The 24,786-nt window shown below is 44.2% G+C and overlaps 1 protein-coding gene across 2 annotated transcripts in view; it reads left to right on the top strand.

The window, feature by feature from the left end:
* CNTNAP2 (contactin associated protein 2) overlaps positions 1-24,786 on the top strand; it is a 1,871,860-nt gene that overhangs the window by 1,661,877 nt on the left and 185,197 nt on the right. For both annotated transcript variants that reach the window (XM_045792416.2, XM_087860735.1), the window contains one exon: positions 16,397-16,633. In XM_045792416.2, coding sequence (XP_045648372.2) covers positions 16,397-16,633 — 237 coding nt within the window. The remainder of the gene's footprint in view (positions 1-16,396; positions 16,634-24,786) is intronic.

Below are 24,786 nucleotides of genomic sequence, written 5' to 3'. Positions count from 1 at the left end.
GCATTTGTGGTCTGCGAGGGAGAAAACTGGAATTCCAGGCAGAAAGTACCCCCGAATCTGTGTATGAATAGAATAGTTCTTTTTAGTATCCAAAAAGTTTAGAATAAAAAATATATGGTCCAAATAGCAGGAGTTAAAACAGAGAAAATATGTTGCTTGTTCCCGTTTCCTGCAAGCCAAGCCTGCCTCGGTAGCATCGACGTGAGTGCTGGCTGACGCGTCCTGGGCCACACTTCACGGTCAAGTGCGCCACACGCTTTATTCACCTCTTGTAAATACTGTTACTAGTTTCTGCCTTATTGTCACAGGGAAGAAACTAAAGCTAAAGCTGAAGGTCAGTTAACAGCCCGAAGTCGTGCAGCTGGTAAGAGACAGAGCCGGGGCTGGATCCCTCCCAGCCTGATTCCAGAGACCCAGCTCCGAACAGTTCATCTTGTCAAAGCAAAAATGACACCCACCTTAAACAGGCAAGGAAGATGTCACTCGAGGTTACCGCAAAGGGGAGACAGGACAAAGCTTGGTTGGAGCTCAACTGCACTGGAACAGTGGAAGACGGGTGTTTTTTGTGTGTTGTTTTTTAACTGTGGTGAAATACATAGGGCGTGTTTTTCAGAGCTAGGGTAGGAGACACCATAGGCCATCTGTGTTTGCTAACAACTTTACCCAAAGAAAAAGTACACTGTCTCATATCTTCATGGCAGGAGGTCGTTTTACAGCTTGGAGTGAGGGGCCCACACTCCCTCAGAAACTGAGAGATGAAGGCGGTAGCTCTCTTGGCGTTTACATTTCAATGAGATGACTCCTGGGTTCCCAGAAAGACCTTCCTGCGTTGTAAAAGTGGCTAAAAGACTCTTGTGAAAAGATTTACATCTCAAAGGGGAAGACAAAGAATTTACAATTACCCGTCTTCTTAAGTAAATGTTTTAAGAAGAGGGAAGTCAAAAGTCCAGGGTCAGCAAGAAACCTGTCCTGTGTTGAGTCAAGCTGAGGGGAACGTTGCGGCCGTCTTCCTCAGTCTATGCCCCGTTCTCATCTGGGGTGATGATGGGGCCCACCAGGTATCTGGAAAAGTGTGGCGGCTCTGGAGTTGCTACGTCCAGAGACAGGCTGCAGGCAGAATTCCCACGGTGCACAGGGGAATGCATCCCAGCAAAGACTTGTGCGTGCGCCCCAGATGGCAGCAGGGCGCCCGTGAGGAAACACTGCTCTCAGTTACGGAGTCTAGAGTAGGAGACTAGGAGGTCAGGCCCAGCCTGAGTTGGCCCTGGCAAGTATTCTGTGCGTTACCAAGTCAAAATGCAAAAGATCAAGGCCGGCAGAAGACCACAGGCAGACACAGACACGAAGCTTTCGGATTAAGAAGACGAACAGAAGCAGTCTTGGTGGGGAATGAGCCGCCCTAACCTGAGCGTCTTCGTGATACAAAAATTAGCTGTTTTTTCTTTTTTACTTACTTTGGTAAACCCTTTGCAAGGGTTGTCAAAGGCAATACAGATCTCTCTAGAACCCACGGATGTCTAGAAAACATCCAGAATTCTGATCTTCTGTCCGTGATCTGCCAGTGTACTGATCCCAAGTCCATCTCTCCGATGCAAAGCAAAGCCAACCAGAGGCATCAAGTTGGCCGCAAGGAAAGAGTTTCTTCAAGAGGCAGCCAAATGAGGAGATATGAGGAGACAAGCCTCAAATCCAGCTCCAAAGGGGGAGGCAACACATTTTTATAATCGGAGGGGTTGAGATTACCACACATTGAGGGAAAGGGCAGGGCAATTTAGGACTATTCATGAGGAAAGACAGGGCATGTGCACTGAGCGACATACATGTAACATGCATCCCATGTTCAGCATGGGGTGGAGACTTAACATCAGAATGAGGCAAAATTCAGCCCCTGGCTCTGTTGCCTGGTGAACTGGGGAGACCCCAAGCCCTGAGGCCTTGCCCAAGCCTGTCCCAAAGATGTCGCCAAAGACTCGTGGTCTTGTCACGAGAAAGAATTCAAGGACACCCAACACAGTGGACCAGCGACACAAGTGGGAAAATTTAATGAAGTGAAAGTACGCTACCAAGATGTAAGCACGTGTGAGCTCCAGGGAGCGAGCTGGGTGCCCTGGGTTTCTGTCTTTTATTGACATTAGTTAACTAGGGAGTGGAATATTCATTCCTTGGGGCGGGGATTTCTTGGAAGCAATTTTGTGCCTTTTCTTCCTGATTTGGTCAGGGGTTTCTGGTCATGGCACCCACCATCTTTGACCTGCCTGGTTTGATCCAGCTTCTTGTGGAGGTGCTGCCAGGACAGGCCTCTGACTTCCCCCATGGCTGGCCTCCAGGTGTCCTGTTAGAACCTAAGTAATCCCAACTCTAACAACGTCAGGAGGTTATCTCAGGACAAAGAGAAGGAGCTATGGGCATGCTTGAATAGCCAGTATAAACGAGATGGGGTCTTAGGCTCATTATCTCAAGTAAGGAAAGCAGGGCTTTGGCTGACCTTGAGTCTAGGGTTTCAACTTCATTAAACCTACGGGGCATGGTTTCACCAGCAGCACTCACCCACCATCCTTCATGAGATACTTTCTTCTTTTGGATTCCATGGCAGTGTACTCACCCGCTTTTCCTCCCACCTTTTGCTTGCCATGACTTAGTCTCTCCTGTGAGTTCTCTTCCTCTCCGTGACCACTAGATGTTGAAGCGTCATAGAACCTTCCTGTCTTCTCCATCCATCCATTTCCCCAGGTGATCTTATCCAGTCCAGTGGCATCCAATACTATCTATGGACCAATGACTCTTAAATCGAAATCTCCAAGCTTCACTTCTCTCAGGAATTCTGCATCCATTTATCCAACTGTCTACTTAGCATCTCAGCTTGGATGTCTAATGGGCATCTCAGAGAAAACATGGCAGGCTCTTGATGCCTACCCCAAACCTGTTCTTCCACCAACCTTCCCAACTCAGGAAATGACATCACCACCTACCCATTTTTGCTTGAGCCCAAAATTTGAAATTACCCTCGATTCTTCTCTTTCCCTCATCACTGCCCATCAGTAGTAGGTCTTATGACTCTACCTCCAGACTGTGCCCGAGGTGGGTCCAGTGCTGTCCATTACTGCGAGTCCTACCCGAGTCAAAGCCACAGTGGTTTCTTGCTTGCACCGTTGCAGCAAGTCTCCTAGCTGGTCTCCACAGTTTTGGCATGTGCCGCAGACATGCCAGGCTTATTCCCGCTCTAGAGCACTTGCTCTGGCTGTTGCCTCTGCCTGAAATACCTCCGAAGACACTGAAGAGGCCATCTCCTTCTTGTGCTTCATGCCTCAGCCTCAGCTGCCTTCTCAGGGAGGCCTTCTCTGGCCACTCAACCTGACGTAACCAGTCACTTCCCATTTTACATTCTCCTTAGAACTTGTGATATTTTCATTTCTTTTTGCATCCTTCTCCTAGAAGATAGGCTACATGATGACAGAGACCTAGAATAATGCTGCAGTGGAAGCCCAATGAATATTTGCTGAGTATATAGTGAACTGAGTAAGTGAATGGTATAGTGTTTGTTACTTCTCAGAGTGAATAGTCATATCGCCATCTTTGGAAATACCTTTTTTCACTGGGTACTACACAATGAAATCAAGCATGACAGAAGCCAAAAAAAAAAAGAGGAGACAGAGTCTCAGAATGTTATGAAGGATAGCATCTCAGAGCAGTGTAGGCCCTAAATATAGCTTTCAGGCTCCTTTCCAGTTGAGGCCTTGCCTGTCTGGCAGTAGCTGAGATGCTAGCTAGGACCCCAATACAAAGAGCTTCTCCCTCAACCCTTATAACTGGTCCCCTGGTTCTCCCCCAGACAGCGATAAGTCATGCTGCTGTGGTTGGAAACCACAGTCATTGGTAAAAATAATAAAATAAAATGATTTGCTAGGTAAGATCTTGTATAAATATCACGAGATGAAATCAGTCAACTATCTCCAAAGCAAAAGGGCAAATAGAACACAGAAGCTGCTCATGGGCCCTCACAGCGGCTCACCGTGAGGGTCACCGACACTTACTCTTGTCTTAATACCACCACCTTCCACCAAGCTCCGCCTGGAGGCCATGTCTGAGTTTCTGCTCCTCTCAGTAGTATTGCTTCTGCCCCACCACACCACAGGTGAAGTCACCCACTAGTAGCCGCCCTATGTTTTCCTACCCTGACCCTTTAGTGGGCAAATCTTACTAGCTTTTACAATCCCGGCTCTCAATCTTACAGTTTGAGTTTTAACATATTAAGTGAGTTGTGATCGCCACTATTTTTACCTCATTTTCTTACGCTCCCACCATAAACAGATGGACAGTGTACTCTTAACCTCTTCTGGAACTTCACAAGGTAGCCGGTTAACGGCCTATTTCCAGGTGCTGAGCCACTTTCCTCAGGCAGAGGTCATGCGTGTGGACGATTTTAGAGAGATTCTGGACCTAAGAAAAGAGCCAATCTTATTGTTCACCTTCTGTATGCAATAGCTCACGTGCCTCCTTCAGGGACTCTGTGGTCTTCATCCCAATGTTCTCATGACCACCGGTGCAGTCTGGTCTAATGGAAAGGCACCAGCTTTGCCATCAGTGGAAGATTTTTTCCAACAGATTTACAATTTCACATATACGTTTTTGATGAGAATAAACCGCAACTGTCACACGGAAAAAGATTGTAATAAAAGAAATTAGTATCATGTCACGAATATTGGGGAAGAGATGGGCACTCGCAGCCCCACCACGCCCCACCCCCGGCGATTCCCTGAGGACACAAGACAACACCTCAGTTCACTAGCCTAAGCGAGCACAGTTGCCCCATAAATGCCTCATTCTCCCCTTCCTTCCTCCGTCGGCCCTGCTCTCCAGGTCCCACCAGGCAGGATCGCAAGGGGCCCACTCTTCACTTCCTGGTCCCATTGTCACATCCTGGCGGTGTTCCTTGTTCATATTAATTTCACTTTCTTATGTTTCATCTTTCTTGCCGATTCTCAACTCCATTCTCTCCCCATCACTGGCACCCACTCAAGTGTATTTTATGTATGGCCTCCCAGCCCCACTCTCTATATATCTGTTCAAAATATATGTATGTTCTGGAAACTTCAGAGTATTGCCTTTCGTGTGTCATAATTTATATAAATGGTATTGTACTACAAATCTCATCTGTTTCTTGCTCTTTCACTCAGCCTTATGTTTTTAAGATGTATTTGTATAGCTCTGTGAATACTGTGTATATAGTGTTCCATTACGTGTGCACCGACGCTTTATTTATTCCATCGCCTAAAGATGAACACCAGGGGCGCCTGGGTAGCGCAGTCGTTAAAGCGTCTGCCTTTGGCTCAGGGCGTGATCCCGGCGTACCAGGATCGAGTCCCACATCAGGCTCCTCCGCTATGAGCCTGCTTCTTCCTCTCCCACTCCCCCTGCTTGTGTTCCCTCTCTCGCTGGCTGTCTCTCTGTCACATAAATAAATAAAATCTTTAAAAATAAATAAATAAATAAAGATGAACACCTGAATTCCCCGAACTCTGCTACCACAACCATTCCGTGAATGTTTATGCACAGCTCCCTGTTGTTCAAGGGTTCCTTCTGTGTGTGTGTGTGTGTGTGTGTGTGTGTCCAGGAGAATTACTGAATCCTAGCGGTATATACATAATTTCAGCAAGTACCGCTTATCTCATCAGTTTCTCAGTGTAGACTTCAAGCTTTATTGATTGAATTCTCTGTTTCTGTCAATAATCTATCATTGGTAGCTCTGTATAATTTGAGGCCATTTGACTAGTTAAATGTGTCCGTGACCTTTTCGATGTATTGTATCTTTATTCCTTATGACGTTTTCCATCCCTCAGCTTTATCTCTGCTCTTCAAACTACTGCGGTGTCCCCATTGTCATAATTTATATAAATATATATATGGGAAATAAGAGTAGGTAAAGAGAAAAACTTAGTAAATGCGGTATTTTCCTGGTGTTTTGTACAGGTGTTTGTACCCTTTTATTTAAAAGTATCTCAGATATCCTAATGCTGAATCTCGTAAAAATCTAATTTGAGAATCTCTGTCTTTTTCTTCATTTATTGTAGCGAGGGGTATTTCAGGGACGATTTCTGCCAACCTACCTACGTTTTTCCATCTACTGTGTCTCGTTTACTTGTTTGCCCGCCCACTCACCCCCATCTACTTTACATTGATTGAACTGAACATTACTCTACTGATCTGAAAGTTATACGTTGTACTTCTGTTCCTCTGGCAGCCATTCCTAACTTATTAAGACTCAGACTTACGCTTTTTTTCTCTATCATCCACAAAAACAAATCAGTATCTCTGCTGTGAATGAGACAAAAGACCAAGAACACTCTGACCTCCTTCCCCACCTTACTGCCTGCTGTGGTGATAGCATTTATAGTTTTAATTGCGGAATCTTATCAGCATACTTATTTTAATTGCATTTACTAAGTTTTTCTCTTCACCTACTCTTATTTCCCGTATCTTATTACCTCTTGGATTCATTTCCCTTTGTAGTCGAGGGCAGTTTTGTCCTTATTACCTCTTGGATTCATTTCCCTTTGTAGTCGAGGGCAGTTTTGTCTACGAAGGCTGCATAGGTGGACCCTTCCAAGACTCACGTGCTTACAAATATCTGCACGGGTCGCTGGGTTTAAATCAGCGCCCTGAAGATACGGTCTTTTATCGGCCATGTTGCTACTGAGAAGTTAGATGTGACTTACGTCCGCATTACTGAGCTGCTCTTTCTTCTCTGGTGTTTCTTACCTGTAATGCAGCACTCCTCGCCTTTTGGGGGCCAGCCTGTTAAAGCCTGTGTCCCTCTTCTCAGAATGATGTTTTATATGAACAACATAAAATAACAAATTATAAAAGAAACCAAATATATTGCAATTAAGTTATCAAACATTTAAAACAGCAAATTAGTGATAATAGAGTGATACAAACGCTATAAATAACAAGACCTAGCTAGCATCAGATCTGATAACTACCTTAAGTTCAACTTCATCGTGACCATAAATGGTATTTCAAAAAATCTGTAACGTAATAGGAATATATCTATGATTTTCTATCAGCAGCAGTGACACAGATATTGCTAATCCTGCTGTGATTTTCCCTGCAGTCCTAATTGAAGAAAATGCTAAATTTCATTTAGAGGCCAGTGAAAATTTTGAACATGGAGGGTGTTTCACATCCCATTCTCCAGCCTCCGGACTCCTGTAGATGAACGCCTGAGGTTTGGGGCCTAGAGTAAGGACCACAGCTATAGGTATGGGTATGGGGGGTTTTCTTATCTACTCTGTTTACTATTTTAGGAGCCTCTTCATTCTGAAGGCTAATATTTATTCTAGAATATTCTGAGTCACTATTTCTTCAAATGTTCCTTCCCCAGAGTTACTCTCTTCTTATGAAGTTATTAACTTTAGTTCTTAACTTTTCCTTCATTCTTTTAACCCCTTTAGCCTTTCCTGTTGCCTCTGGCGAGGGTTTACTGACCCAATATTTCAACTCCCTAAAATGTTCTTCTGCTCTATCTGGTCTGTTCAATCCCTACCTGGAAATCTTTATTTCAACAATTACAGTTTTCTAATTCTCAACATCTCCCACCTTCTTCATGAGAGTTTGTCATCACCCCGTGTTTCCAGTGTCACAGAGGAATCATTATGCTAATCTCTCTGCAGTTTCATGTCTGCCCAATAATGAAGATGCCGATTATCTTGGGTCCTGTGTGCCTGCTCCCCACAGTTCCGCCCCTCCTGACACAGGAGTCCTTCGTTTGTCGTGTTGGCTTTCCTCAGAGGCCTTGCCACTTTTCCATACAAGCTCCTGTTCATTCCCTTGAGATTACAAGATGCAGTCTCCCGTGTTGTCTGCTGAGGGGAGAAGCTAACGCTCAGGCCCTGGGCTGTGCTCCTCCAGGAGAGTTAATGGTGAGGAGAAAACTCTCATCTCGGGTGTGGAACGGCTAGTTCCCACCTGCCTCAACCCCTTCCTGTTCCCACCTCCACGTGTCTCTCACGTCCCCACACACAACTTCAAAATGCCTCCCTCCCAGCCAGGCAGGAGCAGCCAGCTTGTACTGTAACTGATTCTTAAACCAGCGGTGTATCTTTACCCACTAAAGCTGTTCTCCCCCTCCCCATTCCCTCACTGCTACACCAACAGGTCCGTCTCCAAATAATCAGATCATATAGCCTTTCACTGTTTTCCTGTTTTCCTTGACCTCCCGGTATTATTTAACATTCATAACTGTGCCCTCCTTGCAAGCCTGACCTCACAACACACCCTGTTCTGTTCTCAGCCTCCCTGCTAGCTCCTCTCCATCCCTCCTCTCCATCGCCAAGCTCCTCTTCTTTTCCTCCACCCTCGTGTCTTGGAACACTCATACATTCTGCAAGGCGGGGGTGCTCGGAGCCATGCTGATCCCTCCCAGACCCATAATCCATCCTTGACCTGGGACTGACAGCTGCAAAGGCTTGTTTGAATCTGTAGTCTGAGCGTGGGAGAACGAGGTGACAGGTGGAGGCAGCACTGGGGTTCTTGACTCTGGATGAAGGAGACTGGATCGGTTTGTTGTATAATAAAGACTTGAAGACAGATAACGAAGACTGAGAGAGAGGTGAATCAGCCTGGGTCAGGTTCCGGGTCTCCTGTGGTGTGTGTGTGTCAGAGAGAGAGAGAACGTAGGATACGTTAAAATCAACAGAAAGAAGATGCTTATTTTGCTCCAAAGATGAACAGTAGATACCAGTGGGACACATAATAAGAACAATAACATACAGATATTTGTAAAAGAAATATTTAGACAGAGTTCCCAGCTGATTTGAAATTTGTGTTTGCGGTAAAATCTGCTGAAGTGACTCTTTGTACTTTAACGTTTGGATCTGGCTGGGATGTGGTGGTTTAGCACTGTCTTCTCTGTCCCCACTTCTGTGGGGAACCGTGAGACTCCCCTCCGAGAGCCACCTCTGGAGTAGCAACCTCTCACCAGGTGGAGGGGATAACGGACCACCCACCATCCAGGGCTAAGGCCCATAGCTGCTTTGATGCTAAAGTTGCAGTTAAGCTTTTGCACCAAGAAAAAAATATATCATTTCAGTAATGGCATCAAAGAAGTGTCTCCTCTCTGTTGACCTCGAGATCGGTTTGGGCATCTGTATCCCTGGCTCTGAACAGCCATCCTTGTGGCTTCAGGGACAGGATTCTGCCAAGTGGTGAATGACTCAGATATTAATCATTCTGTCAGCATTTTCCATTTTAAGTACAGCAATGCCTAGAAACATATTATATGTCAGAGAAGAGTCTCAATGATGCAATCCCCAAAAATCAAGATGGCAGCTATAGCAAGAGTGCAGGCTTAATAGCCCGATAGCCTGGGAGGTAATTATGGCCAATGGCCACTTCCTGGCTGTGGAAAACTGGGCAAATCCACTCTCTTGGTCTGTTTCTTCACCTGTAAAGGGAAGATAATATAATAATTATCTCTGAGAGTTAGAACATGTAGAGTTTGGAACAATCCCTGGTACAGCTAGGATTCAATTAATACTAGCTTTTGAAATAGCTAGTAATTGATTATGCTTGCCCTGCCACCATGGCGTCCAGAATGAATTCAGACCTCCTAACATCATGCCCATCCCAGAGCAATTCACGTTGAGATGCATAGGAGTGTTCTGTGCTATCAGAAAACCCAGTATTCCCTCAGCCTCTATTTTGAAGTCTACTTCTAGTTTAGGTAGTTTGGACTCACAGATTCTGCATGTCCTTTGCTCTGAGGACATAAGAAAATCCATGCAGTGATAATGAACTTTAAAAAAAATCTATTCTATTGAATGAAGTTATGAATGAGCACTCATGAGCATTATCTGAGAAAGCAATTCTCCAAACCCCAACTCTCTGAGTATGTAAAAGCTTTTTCATATATGCCCTCCAATATCTAGCTGACATAGGCATCCCTCATCAGTACTTGTCAGTCATTCAGCTGCACTGAATAATGTGATCCAACATCCTTTAACTCCCTCCACTACTGAAGAATCATCGTGTTTGCCCGCTCACCTGCACAGGCCAGGAAAGGTCGGGACACAGATGAGTGTGGACACAGATGAGTCACAGTTCTCTTTCCCACCAGTCTTTTATACCATCAGAGGCTTAGAGCCTTCATGCCAGCTCGTAGCTCCCCAAATCCAGATACGGTCCCACACAGCAGATGAGAGAGAGAAAACACCCATCCTAATCCCATACCTTCCAGGAAAATAATGCAATTAAAAGGGCGTGGTCTCAGGCAGGCCTGGACCAGCCCACGCTCGATGTCAACCCTTCACTCACTATATTAGCCTGCTCAGGCGCCATAACAAAATACCATCAAGGGAAATCTACTTCTCACAGTTCTGGAAGCCAGAAGTCCATGATCAAGATGCCAGGGTTGGTTTCTCCTGAGGCCACGCTCCTAGCCTTGTAGACTGCTGCTTCTTGCTGTGACCTCACATGGCTGTTTTTCTGTGTGCACACATCCCTGGGGTCTCTTCCTCTTCTTGTGAAGAACACAAGTCCTATTACATTAGAGCCCACCCTCATGACTTCGTTTAACCTCAGTTACCTCTTCAAAGGCCTTATATGCAGTCACGCTATATATAAGGGGGGTTAGTCTTCAACATGGGAATTTGGGGGCAACACATGCATTCCATAACACTCATGATACCTCCGGGACACAAGTACACTCTGCCGTATTTAATTTATTCCAAGTCTGTACTTCTGTAGAATTTTGTTGATAACAACTAATAGTAATAATGACAGCTACCGTTAACTGAGCATTACCGCAAAGAGATGTATTATCACCTATTACAAGGTCATATTGTTGTGCTAATTTCACACACAAGGAGACTGAGGCTTGAGAGAAGCTGGGAAGATCAAACAGGCAGTGAGCAGCAAAGCCGATATACAGAAATAGATCTTTGTGACCACCACTCATGCTCTCGTCACCCCTGTTCACGGCCTCTCGTGGGTCACGCTGCGTCTAGCACCATAGTGTACTGTTAGGACATTTGCACTCTCCTCTGCCTTTTTAGCCCTGCCTTTCCCAGCACCTGGCACACTTGAACTGCTCAGTGGCTTTGCGTTTCTGAGCACCCTGCCGCAACTTCCCCTCTTACTCCACCTGCCTCCCCCACCTGCCTCCCCCACGGGCCGGCAGCTCCTCCTTGCCTCTTTATCCTGAAGCCCTCTTCTCAGGGATATGATCTTGGATACTCTTTCCGTCAGCCTTTCAGTGGGATCTATCCTATGACCGCCCCCACACCACTCCCACTCCTGATCCCACCCCCGCCTGACTTCTTCTCAGAGTGGATATTACCATCTAACACAGGATGGACTTCACCTGCTTATTGAGTTTATTATTAAATTCTCCCTTCCCCTCTGCAAGAATATAAGCTCTACACAGGCAAAGACTCTCTAAAAACCTTCTAAACATCTAGACGAGGTCTGGCTCATAGCAGACATGAAATAATTATTGAATGGATACATTAGATTTCACATGTGTAAGCTTTGGTGTGATTCCTTTCTGTGGTGATGAGTGGTCAGTCTCTCTGGGCAAAGGTGCCCTGGAATTCCACTTAGCTCCTTAGAAAATGAGTAAGCTCTGAGTTTGAGGACACTGTATGTTTTAGGAGTCCTCTAGATCATTATTTTCACCTGCTTTGTTTAATTTAATACCTGATCCTTTTGCCCCAATCTTCTGTGCATTTGGTGGTTGTATTATTCATTATGGGTAGATACAGCCTTTTCGTAATTAATCTTTAATTGCAATACTTGAAGAGCGTTTCCCATGAAAAATGATTTACAAATGAAACCCACATCTCACCCTGGATAATTATCACGGGTCTGACTAATGTGTGTGAAGCCCTGCATGGCAGGGGGCTCTCTCCAATGACAGTGTGTTGATTTTTTAATTAACAAAGGTGAAGTAGCATTTTTGCTTGCAGACCTACAATTTAAACTTATGACATTTGTCACCAAGAAGGATTTCTATAGAGCACATAAGTTGAACTCAAGTAATTATCACCGGTCCTAGTGCATTAACATCTTTTGCATAACATAATGACCATTTTCAGGACAAAAGATTTTTCTTCATATCGACTAAATCAGTAAAAGTACTTTCCAGCTCACTGACCCATTTAATAAATCAGGGGCCACCTAAGTAAGAAAAGAGCATAATTTATTTAGCATTCTTTTATAGAGAGAGAAATGAAACGCCATTCACCTGCTTTATAAATTAAGAAAAGGGAATACAAAACTTTATTTAATGAATGCAACAACTAAAAATTAGACCACAGTCATATTTTATGGTCAATTAACAGAAGGAGGGGGGAGGGGAGAGGTCAGGCAACTGTGCAAAGAAGTAGATTTAGGAGAAATTGAGAGTAATTTACTGAAATACAGAGATGGAGACACAGAAGCACAGAGGGAAAGGTTGTACATCATGAACCAGACTAATTTAGAGCTGGAAGGAGCCGGAGACAGAATCTAGTTTAAACCCCTTTTATATGGATAGGAAAACCTGATGCTGAGGGAGATGAAGGGCCTTGAGGAAAGTCACACAACTAACCCCCAACAGCCACCATTGCTGACAGGGAGAGATATACAGACCCAGAGGCAAGAAGGAAGACTGATGGGTGTAGAGCCTCTGGAAGACCAAGACCAGAAAGAATCAAAGAGCCAGAAAAATCTACCCCCTCTATCCCCTTGTGGAATGAGGCCGATATACATAAATAATGAAGTGCATACACATATCCGTTTGCCTTAATGATATAATAAAAATATGATCTAACCTCGATTTATTTGCTCTGCCAATTGGACCTTTTAAAATCTTCAGGTTTTTTTTGTCTTATTAACATTTACTTAGTCTTTTAAAAATCTCTTCTTCAAACTCTCAACTATTAGTGAGACCCATTCAGTATAAGTTATTTTTAAATTAAAATACATTCCAGGGACACCTGGTGGCTCAGTCAGTTAAGCGGCTGCCGTGTAACTGCAGCTTCATGATCTCAGGGTCCTGGGATCCAGCCTGCTCAGCGGGGAGTCTGCTTCTCCCTCTGCCTCTGCCCCTGCCCCTGCTATTGCATGCACTCTCTCTCTCTCATAAATAAATAAAATCTTTAAAAAATAAAATAAAATCATTCCAGATAGATTAAAGATTACAATGTTAAGAGAAGTGAAATCATAAAAGTGCTAGAAGAAAATATAGTTGAGTAATGATATTATTTTGGATTAGGTTTATTACATTATTTTTAGATTGGGCTTTATTAACTTAATACTACAGGCACAAATCATAAAAATAAGAAAGATGGATGTGACTACAAAAACATTCATAGAGAAACAGAAACACCATGTGTAAGTTAAAGACACAGACTGGAAGGATATCATTGCGAAATGTGTAACAAAGAGCTAAAGCCCAAAATATTGTTATCGTTCAATAAGATATATATCCTCTCCTATTCCCCCAAAAAAGCAAAGCACATGAAGAAACAAAAACTAAGAATGGGAAAAACATAAAAATTATTCAATTCACAGTGTTTGAAGCCATGCAGATTAAAACAATAAACTCTTTTTTCTCTCTAGCCTATAAATTCAAAGGGTTTCTGCCTAGTATTCGAATTGGTGTGGAGAAGGTGGGAATCGCATACTCTACCAGTGAAATACAAATTGACAGATTCTTAGAGGAAAATGTATTTCAAATGCTTTAAAAATGTATATGCTTTTTGTCCAGCAATTGCACTTCTAAGAATTAATTCTAAGGAAATGCTAAACAAGTGGCAAAGGTTTTCTACAAGGATATTTATTAGAGTGTCCTATAAAATGAAAATTGGACTAGCTTAAAGGCCCAATGGTAATGGGCTGGCAAAGAAGTTACAGAGCATTCACAGAACGGGAAGTTTTGCAGATATTAACCAAGATATTCCAGTTGTACATTTATTGCTTGGAAAGCGTTTTATGATAAATTGAGTGCAAAAAGCAGATTTCAAAACAGTGTGTATATCGTCATCCCATTTCTTCTTTTGTTTTATTTTTTTACACATTTATATGTTCATAGATAAAAGTACAAAAAGCAGGGCACCTGGGTGGCTCCGTCAGTTAAACGTCCGCCTTCGGCTCAAGTCACGATCCTGGGGTGCTGGGGTGGGGCCCTAGGTCATTGGGCTCCTTGCCCAGTGGTGAGTCTGCTTCTCCCTTTCCCTCTGCCTGCTGCGCCCCCTGCTTGTACTCTCTCTCTCTGTCAAATAAATAAATAAAATCTTTTTTTAAAAAGTAGGAAACGCCGTTTGCTGAAAGTAAAAGTAGTTATATCTGTGTAGCATTAGAGATTCTCTTTCATTTTCAGTGTGTGTTTATTTCCACAGTGAAAAACTATTATATTTGTAATAGGGAAAAGGAGCGAGCAGGGGATATCTTAAAAAAATGATTTAAAAATTTCAGCATATTTTGATAGGATATAATTGTCTTAATTGACTGATGACAAGAATGTGAAGGGCTGGGGGTTTATTGCACAAAAGCCCCTTTGGAAAGCCCTTATTGCAAGAGCTTTTGCTAAAGCTAAAATGATAGACGCCAAATTGAAATTTTAACACACAAAGAGTGACTAATGGATTGAAATTCTTCCAAATCATAGCAAAGGCCCAAATTCTCTTCAGCACAGAGGTGTGTGAAGCTGAGCTGACGAGCAGATTGCGGAATGGGAAATCCTTCAAAGTGGTGGTTTTTAATAGCAGCTTCTGCCAGCTACTATCCCATAGCTTTGATCCAAAAGGGCATTGGACTTCCTTCAGTTAATCCTCTATTCAATTATTTTATTTGATAATAAATACTAATCCCTGGAGAATCATCATTCAAACCTATGTACTACTCCACGAGAGAATGCAAGGCTGGGGTTTATAAAGATAACAGAGCGAGTCCCTTGCCATTTCACGGCTGAGGACTTACACACATAAGCAAATGCATCGCCCTCGACTAAAGCCCTTGATCTGCCAGCCCCGTCTGATGAGTCTGCTCGGTTGTGTGCTTTTCCTCAACGGCCCCAAATAAGTGATCGGAATCCAACCCCAGTGGTTGACAATCCTATTGACCGCTCCATCTTTAAAGACATCCAAACCTCTATCTCGGAAACATGGACATCGATGGGGGCTGACCCTGAAGTCCTTTTGTATTAAATGGTCAACACAGGACAGAGTTTAACACCATACACTCGAAAATAAGAACTAACACAACTTTGCCACTTTGGAGCCACGACCCCTTGAGCTAACCTCGGAGCTTCCCTAAGCCTCAGCCTCCTCATCTGTACAATGGGGGTAATTACGATGACGCCTGCCTCGCCAGGCTGTTGTGAGAATCAGGTGAGTAACACTGAAGTAAGGTGCTTAGTGGGGTACCTACTACAAAGCCCTCAATAAAAAACGAACTTTTATTAACAGTATTTTTTTCTAAATCCCCAGCAGATATTTCTTTTAATAATTTTAATGACTACACATTTAATTTCCAGAAAAGTTTGTTACTCTAACATGCAAACATGTATATAAACTTGAGTTCCTCGCTCTGTACCAGCTGCTTAAAAAATCATAACCAAGGTTATTACAGACATAATTAAATTCACTTGTGATATAATGCTCCAATGAATCTTTCTGTGAAATTTGTTAGGAATATTTTAATATTTTCATGCTTGTGAACCTCTGTCTAACTCTGTAACTTAGAAAAACCACAGAGAACTTGCTCGTTGTGCTACATGTCTTGTGATGGCATTTAGACAAAAAGCAACAAAATCTACCTGACCTGGTAATCCATGTGGTGTGGCTGACTTCTGTGTAAAATTATCGATTCAAACTTCTGCCCACCCCGGACAAGGTGACCGGGAACCCTTCATGTGAACTTCAAAGCAAAGTATTGCCTAAGACAAGAACCGGGACGTACAGTCACATTTTAAATGGGTTTATGCCTTCCAACTAATTGACTTAGTAACTATGTATATTTATTCATGTTTCTCTGCCTTTTTATATTTCTTTCAATAGATAATGCTGTGAAAGTGAATGCCATGGGATTAAAGAAGAAAAAAAAAAAAACCCAACCTAGAGATTTCTATAAACTTCTTTAGGAAACCAGATTAGACTTCCAAAACAGCAGATATAATTTTTGTGGCTCTCCAAACATTTTATTTCGTTAGCAAATGTATGGCTTCTCCAAAGACAGCCTCTTTTAATTAGACGTGATGGCCAAAGGGGGAAAAGCTTCGAGCTTTTCTGTTAAGCAGGGCCAGCTCGAAAGCGAGAGTGCCGGCTGCACCCTGAGGCCTCCTCGCCTGCCACCACGGGTCCAGGCGTGATGAACAGAGTCGCCTCCGTCTGAGCCCTGTGCCTTCTGTCGTTCGCAGGTGGTGCCGGGGGCCAGCAGGGCTTCTTGGGCTGCATCCGCTCCCTGAGGATGAACGGGGTGACGCTGGACCTGGAGGAGAGAGCGAAGGTCACGTCTGGGTTCAAATCTGGGTGCTCGGGCCACTGCACCAGCTATGGGGCCAACTGTGAGAATGGAGGCAGGTGTCTAGAGAAGTACCACGGCTACTCCTGTGACTGCTCGCACACGGCCTACGATGGCACATTCTGCAACAAGGGTAAGGCGGCGCCCGTTTCCGTGGCGTTCTCGCACTTCTCTTTAAGCCCAGATCATCTATGCTATGACTTTTCGGCTGTCCCCAGTGTGCACTGTTCTGAGAGTAAGGTGTTCAGAATTCTTCTCCCACCTTAGGTGGGAAGTCTCCTGAATCATCCCCTGATCTCTGTCATTCACTAAGGTGAGAGAACCTCTGGGGGTGTGTGTGTGCAGTTTCACCCAAATCCCAGCGGCCTATGCACTGACTAGCACATCCCGCAGCAAGTAGCCACATCACACCTTGATGGTGAGTGACAAAGTCAGTGGCCTCTGAAAGGGTCTCAGGCCTGACCCTCCCGCTCAGGGAGGTCAGGAGGAGTCGGCGTGCTCCCAGACTGATGGGTTGTTCCAGTGAATCGGTCAGGGCAGCCAGCAGTCCAGACAGGTACCCCACCCCTGGCTGCTGCCGAGACTGGGTTCGCGCTGGACTCACAGGGAAACCTGTCTGGCCAGTTCTTGTCGCCATCATTATTGTCCTTACACGGGATGCCTCTAGGAGTGGTTCTCAGCCTTAGCCAAACGGCAGGCATAGCGCGTGAGATGCCACATCTCATCAGCCGGCTTAGAGCACCTGTTATTAGTGCATTATTTCAGGCTCGGGTGAGTCCTTGAATCCCTAATAAATTCTGCAGAGCCAATCAGCAGACTACGGGAGCCCAATGCATATGCATGTTGTCATTCAAGATACACCCTGTGATCCCCCACGTGACTGGAAGGAATGCACTCAACTGGTCTGTGGCTTCATTTCCCATAAGTAAACAAGAGGGATGGAACACGGCAGAGCGGGACTTTTCCTAAGCTACCACTGAAATGCATGTAAATCACTCTTCTCTCTCTAAATGAATGTATAGTATTTGGGTGAAGTTTCTTGTAAATGGTTGGTATATCTCTTAATAAGAAGCTTTACATAAGTAGCCTGTTCATACTCTCATGAATACGTGGAGGGTGGTGTATGCTGGCATTTTTCACACAAGATGCCACGCAGGAGGAGGAATTGTTCCGTGACGTTCTCTGTACATCCAGGCTACTGTCTGGCTGGGCTGCAATATGAGCATACAAATGAGGTCAGGCAGGGTTTGAAGAATGAGCGCGAGACAACAACAGAGGTGGAAAGGGACACCATTGCTGAATAATACCGTACCACATTAACAGTGCTATTACAGGGCATTTTTCTGCTCGCAACAAAATGGTTCCAGGATTTTCCTGTGGCACACAATGGGGTGGGTTTGCAGAACACATTAATTTTGCACTTGTAGAAATGACAGTCTCGCAATTACCATTCATTGTGCGCGAAGCTAATTTAACACAGTCATTCCATTGCCAAAGAGATGTCTGAATGCAATCAAGTCAGTCCTAATGCCTGAGAGATTCCACTACAGAAGGTCCAATCTAAAGAAAATCATGATCCCTTATTTTTGGAGAGTTGGGTTAAACATAGTGGCTCATACAAAGCTTCTGGGGGTTAACAGGCAATATTCACAAATAGAAAGGCAGGTGTTAGAGATAGGGATAGGGATAGAGATAGATGTTGCTATCTCTAGCAACTCTAGAAGGGTTAGCTAACCCTTCAGCTTAGCTAATGTTAGAGATAAAGTTAAATGAAGCTTGTGTGTTTTCCTTGACACTATTTCAAAAAGTTTACACAAAAGTCAAATATTCTCTAAATATCTGTTTGCTGGGATTTTACATTTGACTCAGTCCATGGCTTTAACAAAAATAAAATTAAAAACTGCAAAACATGTTGGGGAAGTATTTGCAGACATCCTTCTGAGTCCACACAAGCATCCTTTGGACTAGGGGAGAATGATGTTGGTTCTGGTTGAAAGGAATCCCGAAGCTATCCAGGAAAGCTTCGTCTGCAGGCTCTTTCCTGGACCAGGGATCTGCCCTGTGAGACCTCCAGCCAGGTGCCCCCTCTGTTCTGGTTCTCACTCCCAGGAAGAGACCCTTCTAGGGTCTCCTGTGACCTCACCCTCATTGTGGGGCTGCAGCCAAAAAACCCAGCCTCTAGAAAGAGCGGCCACAGTCATCTGCCAAAGAACGAGTTCGTGGAAATCCTTTGCGGGCCATCCTTTGATAGTACAGGTCTGGGCTGTGCATGTGGAAAGTGTTCACAACATTTTGCTAAGTGAATGAAGCAGGTCCCACTATACCAGGGACACCCTGATCACATGTTTACACAAAATCAGACACACACACACACACACACACACACACACAGGCGCGAGGAAAGCAAACTATGAGAAAACACACCAAAATATTGACTGCCATTATTTTTAGGGGAGGTAAAAACACCAGTATTTACTTTCATTTCTCTTTTGCTGTATTTTCTACTCTTTATACAACAATGTATTACCTCTGACTTCCTCATTTGTTCCTCTTTTGGGGAAAAACAGCACTAAAAGGCAGAGTTCTTACCCCTGGCATTCAATGATCAACTGTCTCTGCTTAGAAAATCTCTAGTTATGAGCCAGAGATCCTGTGCCACCTGACCGTATTCTCTGAAATGGAGCAGCGTCTCAGGTGAAAATTGCATAAAATTAAATTAGCCTTGAAAAATCCATCTCTCTGCATTTAACAGAGCTCAATTTTTCATCCTTCATGCAGGCACTGGAGGAGGGATTGCCTTGTTGGGGCCAAGTTGTATGAAAATAAAAACCTTGAGACATTTGTGTCACACTCAGCCACGTGCGAGGCGCACAGTAGGACAGGCAAGAACCCAATATAGCCCAAGAGGGCAAATCAGCCAAGGGTCTCCCCTGGTATTATGTCAATCAGGAGGAAGGTGGCAAATGGCACACACAATCTAAATTCTCTGTTTCGCTCTCTCTCTCTTTCCTATCCTCCCTCATTTCTTTCCCTTTCCCCTGTCTCTCTGTCCCCACCACCTCCACCTCCATCTGTCTGTCTCCCTGACTCTCTGTCAGTCTCCGACCCCAACGCCGCAGGAACACACGCTGTCTCAACATCTATCTCTATCCCTATCCTTCCACACTCCCTACCTACTTTCCCTATTTCTCTCTCTCGAGTGGATATATGGTTGCGTTTGTAAATCAAATTACTATGTGCTGCCACTTCATTAAGCTCGGGAGGACAGGGTTGGACTCAAGCAGGTCCCACCTGATGACTCTCTTTTGCTTCGTAGAGGATGCACTTTTACTCACGATCCCCTGCCAGCAAACCTATATACACGAGAAACATCTTTCTGCCTTCTTCTAGCCTCTCGTCAAGGAGGCTCCCAGAGCCTTTTTTCAAAGGAATCTATGAAGATTTGAAGACCAGCTCAGGCATCAGGTCTCCCAGGGCTCCCTGCATATTAATAGACACGCTGGCTGGGGGAGTTCATGTTTTGCAAGGAACACAAGGGCAGCCCGGAAAACTCTGACCAGACCCTAGAGCCAGTCACATCATCAGTCTGGAGAAGCATTTGGTGGCCCATCTTCTCACAGAGTCCACCACCCAGTGGCCATTAACTCAGCTGACACAGCTCCATTCCACTGCAGAGTTCCCTGGCAGCCCATTGGCTGAAGCTGCAGAATTCTCTAGAAACAGAGCAACACTGTGGCCTATGTGGAAGGCTCAGCTGTGGGTCTGGCGTGTCATGCCCAGGATTAGTGGGGACCTACACTGGGACCAAATGGTTACTTGCCTGGCCTTACCAAAGATAGTTTTCTTCACTCATTAGGCCCATTTCTTCTTAGCCAGTCAAACCCCAAAACACTGGAAAATGTTATGACCATGAACTTCATTTTTATTTCTAACCAGAAATTAGCAACATAATTAGAAGAAAACTCTTTCTGTACCTTCTCCATGTTTTTAAGCAAGAGGCAAAATCACAGATGTAGGGTGGCTACAACAATTTCTATGTTTAATTTTTGTAATTAAGTGCCATAGTGATTAAATAGTGTCCACCTCCCCCCAAGTTCATGTCCACCCAGGACTTTAGAACGTGTCCTTGTTTGGAAACACAGTCTTTGCAGACGTAATTAAGGTGAGTTCATACTGGATTGGGGTGGTCCTTAATCCAATGAGAGTATCCTTACAAGGAGAGGCTAGGACACAGAAGGACACACAGTCCTGCCGGGAGAAGGCCACATGAATACAGAGCAGAGACGGAAGTGGTGCAGCCACAAGCCAAGGGACACCTGGGCCACCGGAAGCTGGAAGGAGCCAGGAGCACCCCCCACCGAGCCCTCAGAAGAAGTATAGCCCCAATAACACCTTAATTTTCAACTTCCACCCCAAAACTGTAAGAGAATAAATTTCTCTTCTTTGAAGCCACCCAATTTATGGTACTTTGCAGGAGTGGCCACTGAAAACTAATGCAATTGCAAGGAAACATCTTCAGTGCTTCTTAATTCCTGCATGTTAACAGTGAAGACAGCTGACATTCACCGAGAACTTAGCCTGTGTCGGACAGTGTGCTGAGCTCTGTGATTGTGTTATTGTCACCTAATATCATGACAACCCTATGAGGTGGGTACTATTATTATCATCCCCATTTTACAGAGAAGGAAATTGAGACATAGAATGGGTGCGGCAACTTGGCCAGTATGCACACACCAGCGGAGCCGAGGACCGGGATTTGTGTGCAGGCAGTTTGACTGAAAGCTCACGTTCTTCCCCACCGTGTAGAACTGTTTCTCGCCAAGGCTGGGTCCTTCGTGTGGGCGGACATAAAATTGGAAACAGAACCCCTGGTCTTAAGCTTGTTAGTTACTGCAATCCGGTAAAAAAGCAGAATTTTATTGGATGCAGAACAAATCACAGCATTTATTTTTAGGATACAGGATCTGAACAAAGACTCTCCCTCTCTTTTTTTTGGAGGGATGGGAACATCGAGGTGTAAGCTGTATTTATTTATTAATTCATTTCTTTAACAAACATTCAGGGAATACCTAATGTGCCTGAAAGCCTTGAATGTGTAGTTGAGCCTGACTGCTGAAATTTTCAAAATATTCCAATGGTTTATTGCTACAAGATCGGGAGATCTACAGTATATGAAAGGAGTAGATGTGAATTAGCTGTCACCCAGGCTGCTGCAAACACTTCTTCATTATGATCCCTTCACTGCACCAAGTTTAGCAAGAACTTATCATCAAGAGGCACAAAAATATCCCCTAATTCACTTGTCTGCACTTTTTTTCCTGTAAAAATGCTCGTGTTCATCTGCCAACCCAGAATTGCAGTTGAAAAAATACATATCTTTAAATAGTCCAAAGCCGTTTTCTGAGTTTAGGGAGTTCTGTTTCCTTATCAAACATTCGTTTGTTGCCCAGATAAAGGCCAAAATTAAAGGGAACAAGGTCCCAGGACTGCAGAGCGACTGAGCGGTGGACAGATGGCACCAGCATCATTGAAGTCGCTGGAGCACGCACTGCCTCGCTCTGGTCTAGGGAGGTCTCCTACTCGCCTACGAGTCTCCTGACACTGACTCACATTTGACGATCTGTATTATTAATGCAGTAGAAGAACCTGGTCATGGCCAACTCAATCCCTACACAGAAAATGGATAATGGACTTGAAAGTGGGTTTGAATCCAGCTTCCTCACTGCCGGGTTCTGTAATCTTGAGCAAATTGTTTAACTCCACTTGGCCTCATCTTCGGAACTATATAATACCCACTTCTTTTTTTTTAAGATTTATTTATTTATTAGAGAGAGAGAGCACATGAGTCGAGGTAGGGGCAGAGGGGGAGAGAGAGAGAATCTCAAGCAGACTCCCCACTGAACGTGGAGCCCGCCACAAGGCTCAGTCTCACAACCCTGAGACGGTGACCTGAACGGAAATCAGAAGTCGGACGCTCAACCAGCTGAGCCACCCAGGCACCTCCGTAGCACCCACTTCTTAATCCCACCATGAGAATCACATTGTTTGTTGATGTTTTTGTTTTGATTTTAAATCACGTCGTTCTTTAATCCTTCGCTAGAAGCTTCAAATATCAGATGCCGAACCGGCACCATTTCAATGGCCTCTGAGTACTAGGTTGCCTCTGTGTTACTTCGGGAACAATGGCAGTGTCATAAAATGCCAGTTCTCCTTAATTGTGGTCACAGTAATAGTATTCTGAAGGTGCAAATGCAGTGCCCAACGCCTAAACCCTGATGGGTTGAGGAATATGCAGAGACTCTGGAAGGTGGAGTTGGCGGCAACCCTCTCTGCATCCCCGGGCTCGTGCCTGGTGGTGCAGTTCCTGATGCACGTTACCCATGCCTGTCAAGAGCCAGCATGGGTCACTTCAGCGATGGCTGCATCCCCTCCTAATACAAAGCCCATCCATAACCAGGGGAACGCGAAAAGAGCTGAGGACTCCATTTTGCTGGAGACCTCACACACAAGTCCAAGGCAGACCTTAGAGGAGAGAGAGTCTCTATCATGCCTCTTCCAGGAGGGTTCCGTGGAGGGTAGGAGGAGGTGGCTTTGCCCAGAGCGCTGTGAAGATGGCACAAATCCTGCATCTCCCTGACTCCAGGCATGGCTCAGCGAGGAGAGGAAATCCATGGCTCAACTTTGTAGAGCAGATTGGAAGACTGGGGGAGGAGAGGGGAATTAATTAATAAAAAATATTATAAACAAGTGGGGGAAGAAAAAGAAGAAAGATCTTGGAATTATGCACCCTGGAATTTCATCCCTGCGTGGAACGGGTAAACTGTTGGCGACAATGCCCATTTTTTCTCAGGCCTACCCACCTGGTCTTACGCCCAGCCTACAGGAGAGTTTCGAACCAACACAGAGAGATGACTTTCACAGGCTTCTTTCCCATTTCCAGTTTGAACAGGAGGCTTTGTAGGTTTGGATGAAGGCCCAAAGGTACAAGAATAGAATTCTTTTTCCTTTTCCTCTTAATGTGTTATTCAAGAAAGGAAAGTATCCCTTCTCTATATTTATGTTTCTTAAAACTTCAAACCTTAAGATGCAACTTAAAAATATCATAGAAACATAGAAGATAATCTTCTTAAATATTTTAGGGGGAAAAAAAGAAAGAAAAAGTTAGAAAATACTTATGGGCAAAAGCTCAAAATACTTAGGGATCAAAGAAAATGCTTTGGACTTGATTCCAAAAGGCCAAAACTACAGAGATAGCTGACGCATCACTATAAAATTTCATGGTGGTAAAATAACATTCCCCTTGGCCTGAGGATCTTTATGGGGTCCCAGGTATAAAGAAAAACCTGGTCAATTAACTTCCCCAGAAGAAAGGATTTAAAAATTCAGTGGGTAAGGGGCGCCTGGGTGGCACAGCGGTTAAGCATCTGCCTTCGGCTCAGGGCGTGATCCCGGCGTTCTGGGATCGAGCCCCACATCAGGCTCTTCCACTATGAGTCTGCTTCTTCCTCTCCCACTCCCCCTGCTTGTGTTCCCTCTCTCGCTGGCTGTCTCTATCTCTGTCGAATAAATAAATAAAATCTTTTTAATAAATAAATAAATAAAAATAAAAATTCAGTGGGTAAAGCAAACCCTTTCTAAAACATGAAACACTATAGAGAACATAGTTTTGGGGTGTTTTTTTTTCTTTTAATTCCAGTATAGTTAACCTACAGTGTTACATTAGTTTCAGGTGTACAATATAGTGATTCAATTCTATATATTACTCAGTGCTCATGAAGGTATGTGTACTCTTAATCCCTATCATCTGTTTACTCATCTCCCACCCCCGCTCCCAGCAACCTGTTGTTCTCTACAGTTAAGAGTCTGTTTTTTCGTTTGTCTCTTTTTTTCCCTTTGTTTTGTTTCTTAAATTCCACATATGAGTGAAGACATGTGGTATTTGTCTTTCTCTAAGAGTTACTTCACTTAGCATTATACTCTCTAGCTCCATCCATGTCATTGCAAATGGCAAGATTTCATTTTTTTATAGATGAATAATAGTCCATGACATACACACACACACACGCAAGAACACACACGTATATACCACACCTTCTTTGTGCACTCATCTATCGGTGGACGCTTGGGCTGCTCCATCATTTAGCTATTGTAAATAATGCTGCAATAAACTCAGGGGTGTATATGTCCTTTCGAATTAGTATTTTCATATTCTTTGGGCAAATACCCAGTAGAGCAATTACTGGATCCTAAGGTAGTTCCATTTTCAGTTTTTTGAGAATCCTGCAT

This window comes from Ursus americanus, chromosome 3 (genome assembly GCF_024610735.1).
Source record: "Ursus americanus isolate L20-20 chromosome 3, mUrsAme1.1.p, whole genome shotgun sequence".
NCBI classification, from domain to species: Eukaryota; Metazoa; Chordata; class Mammalia; order Carnivora; family Ursidae; genus Ursus; species Ursus americanus.
This window is presented reverse-complemented; position numbering and strand designations above follow the sequence as displayed.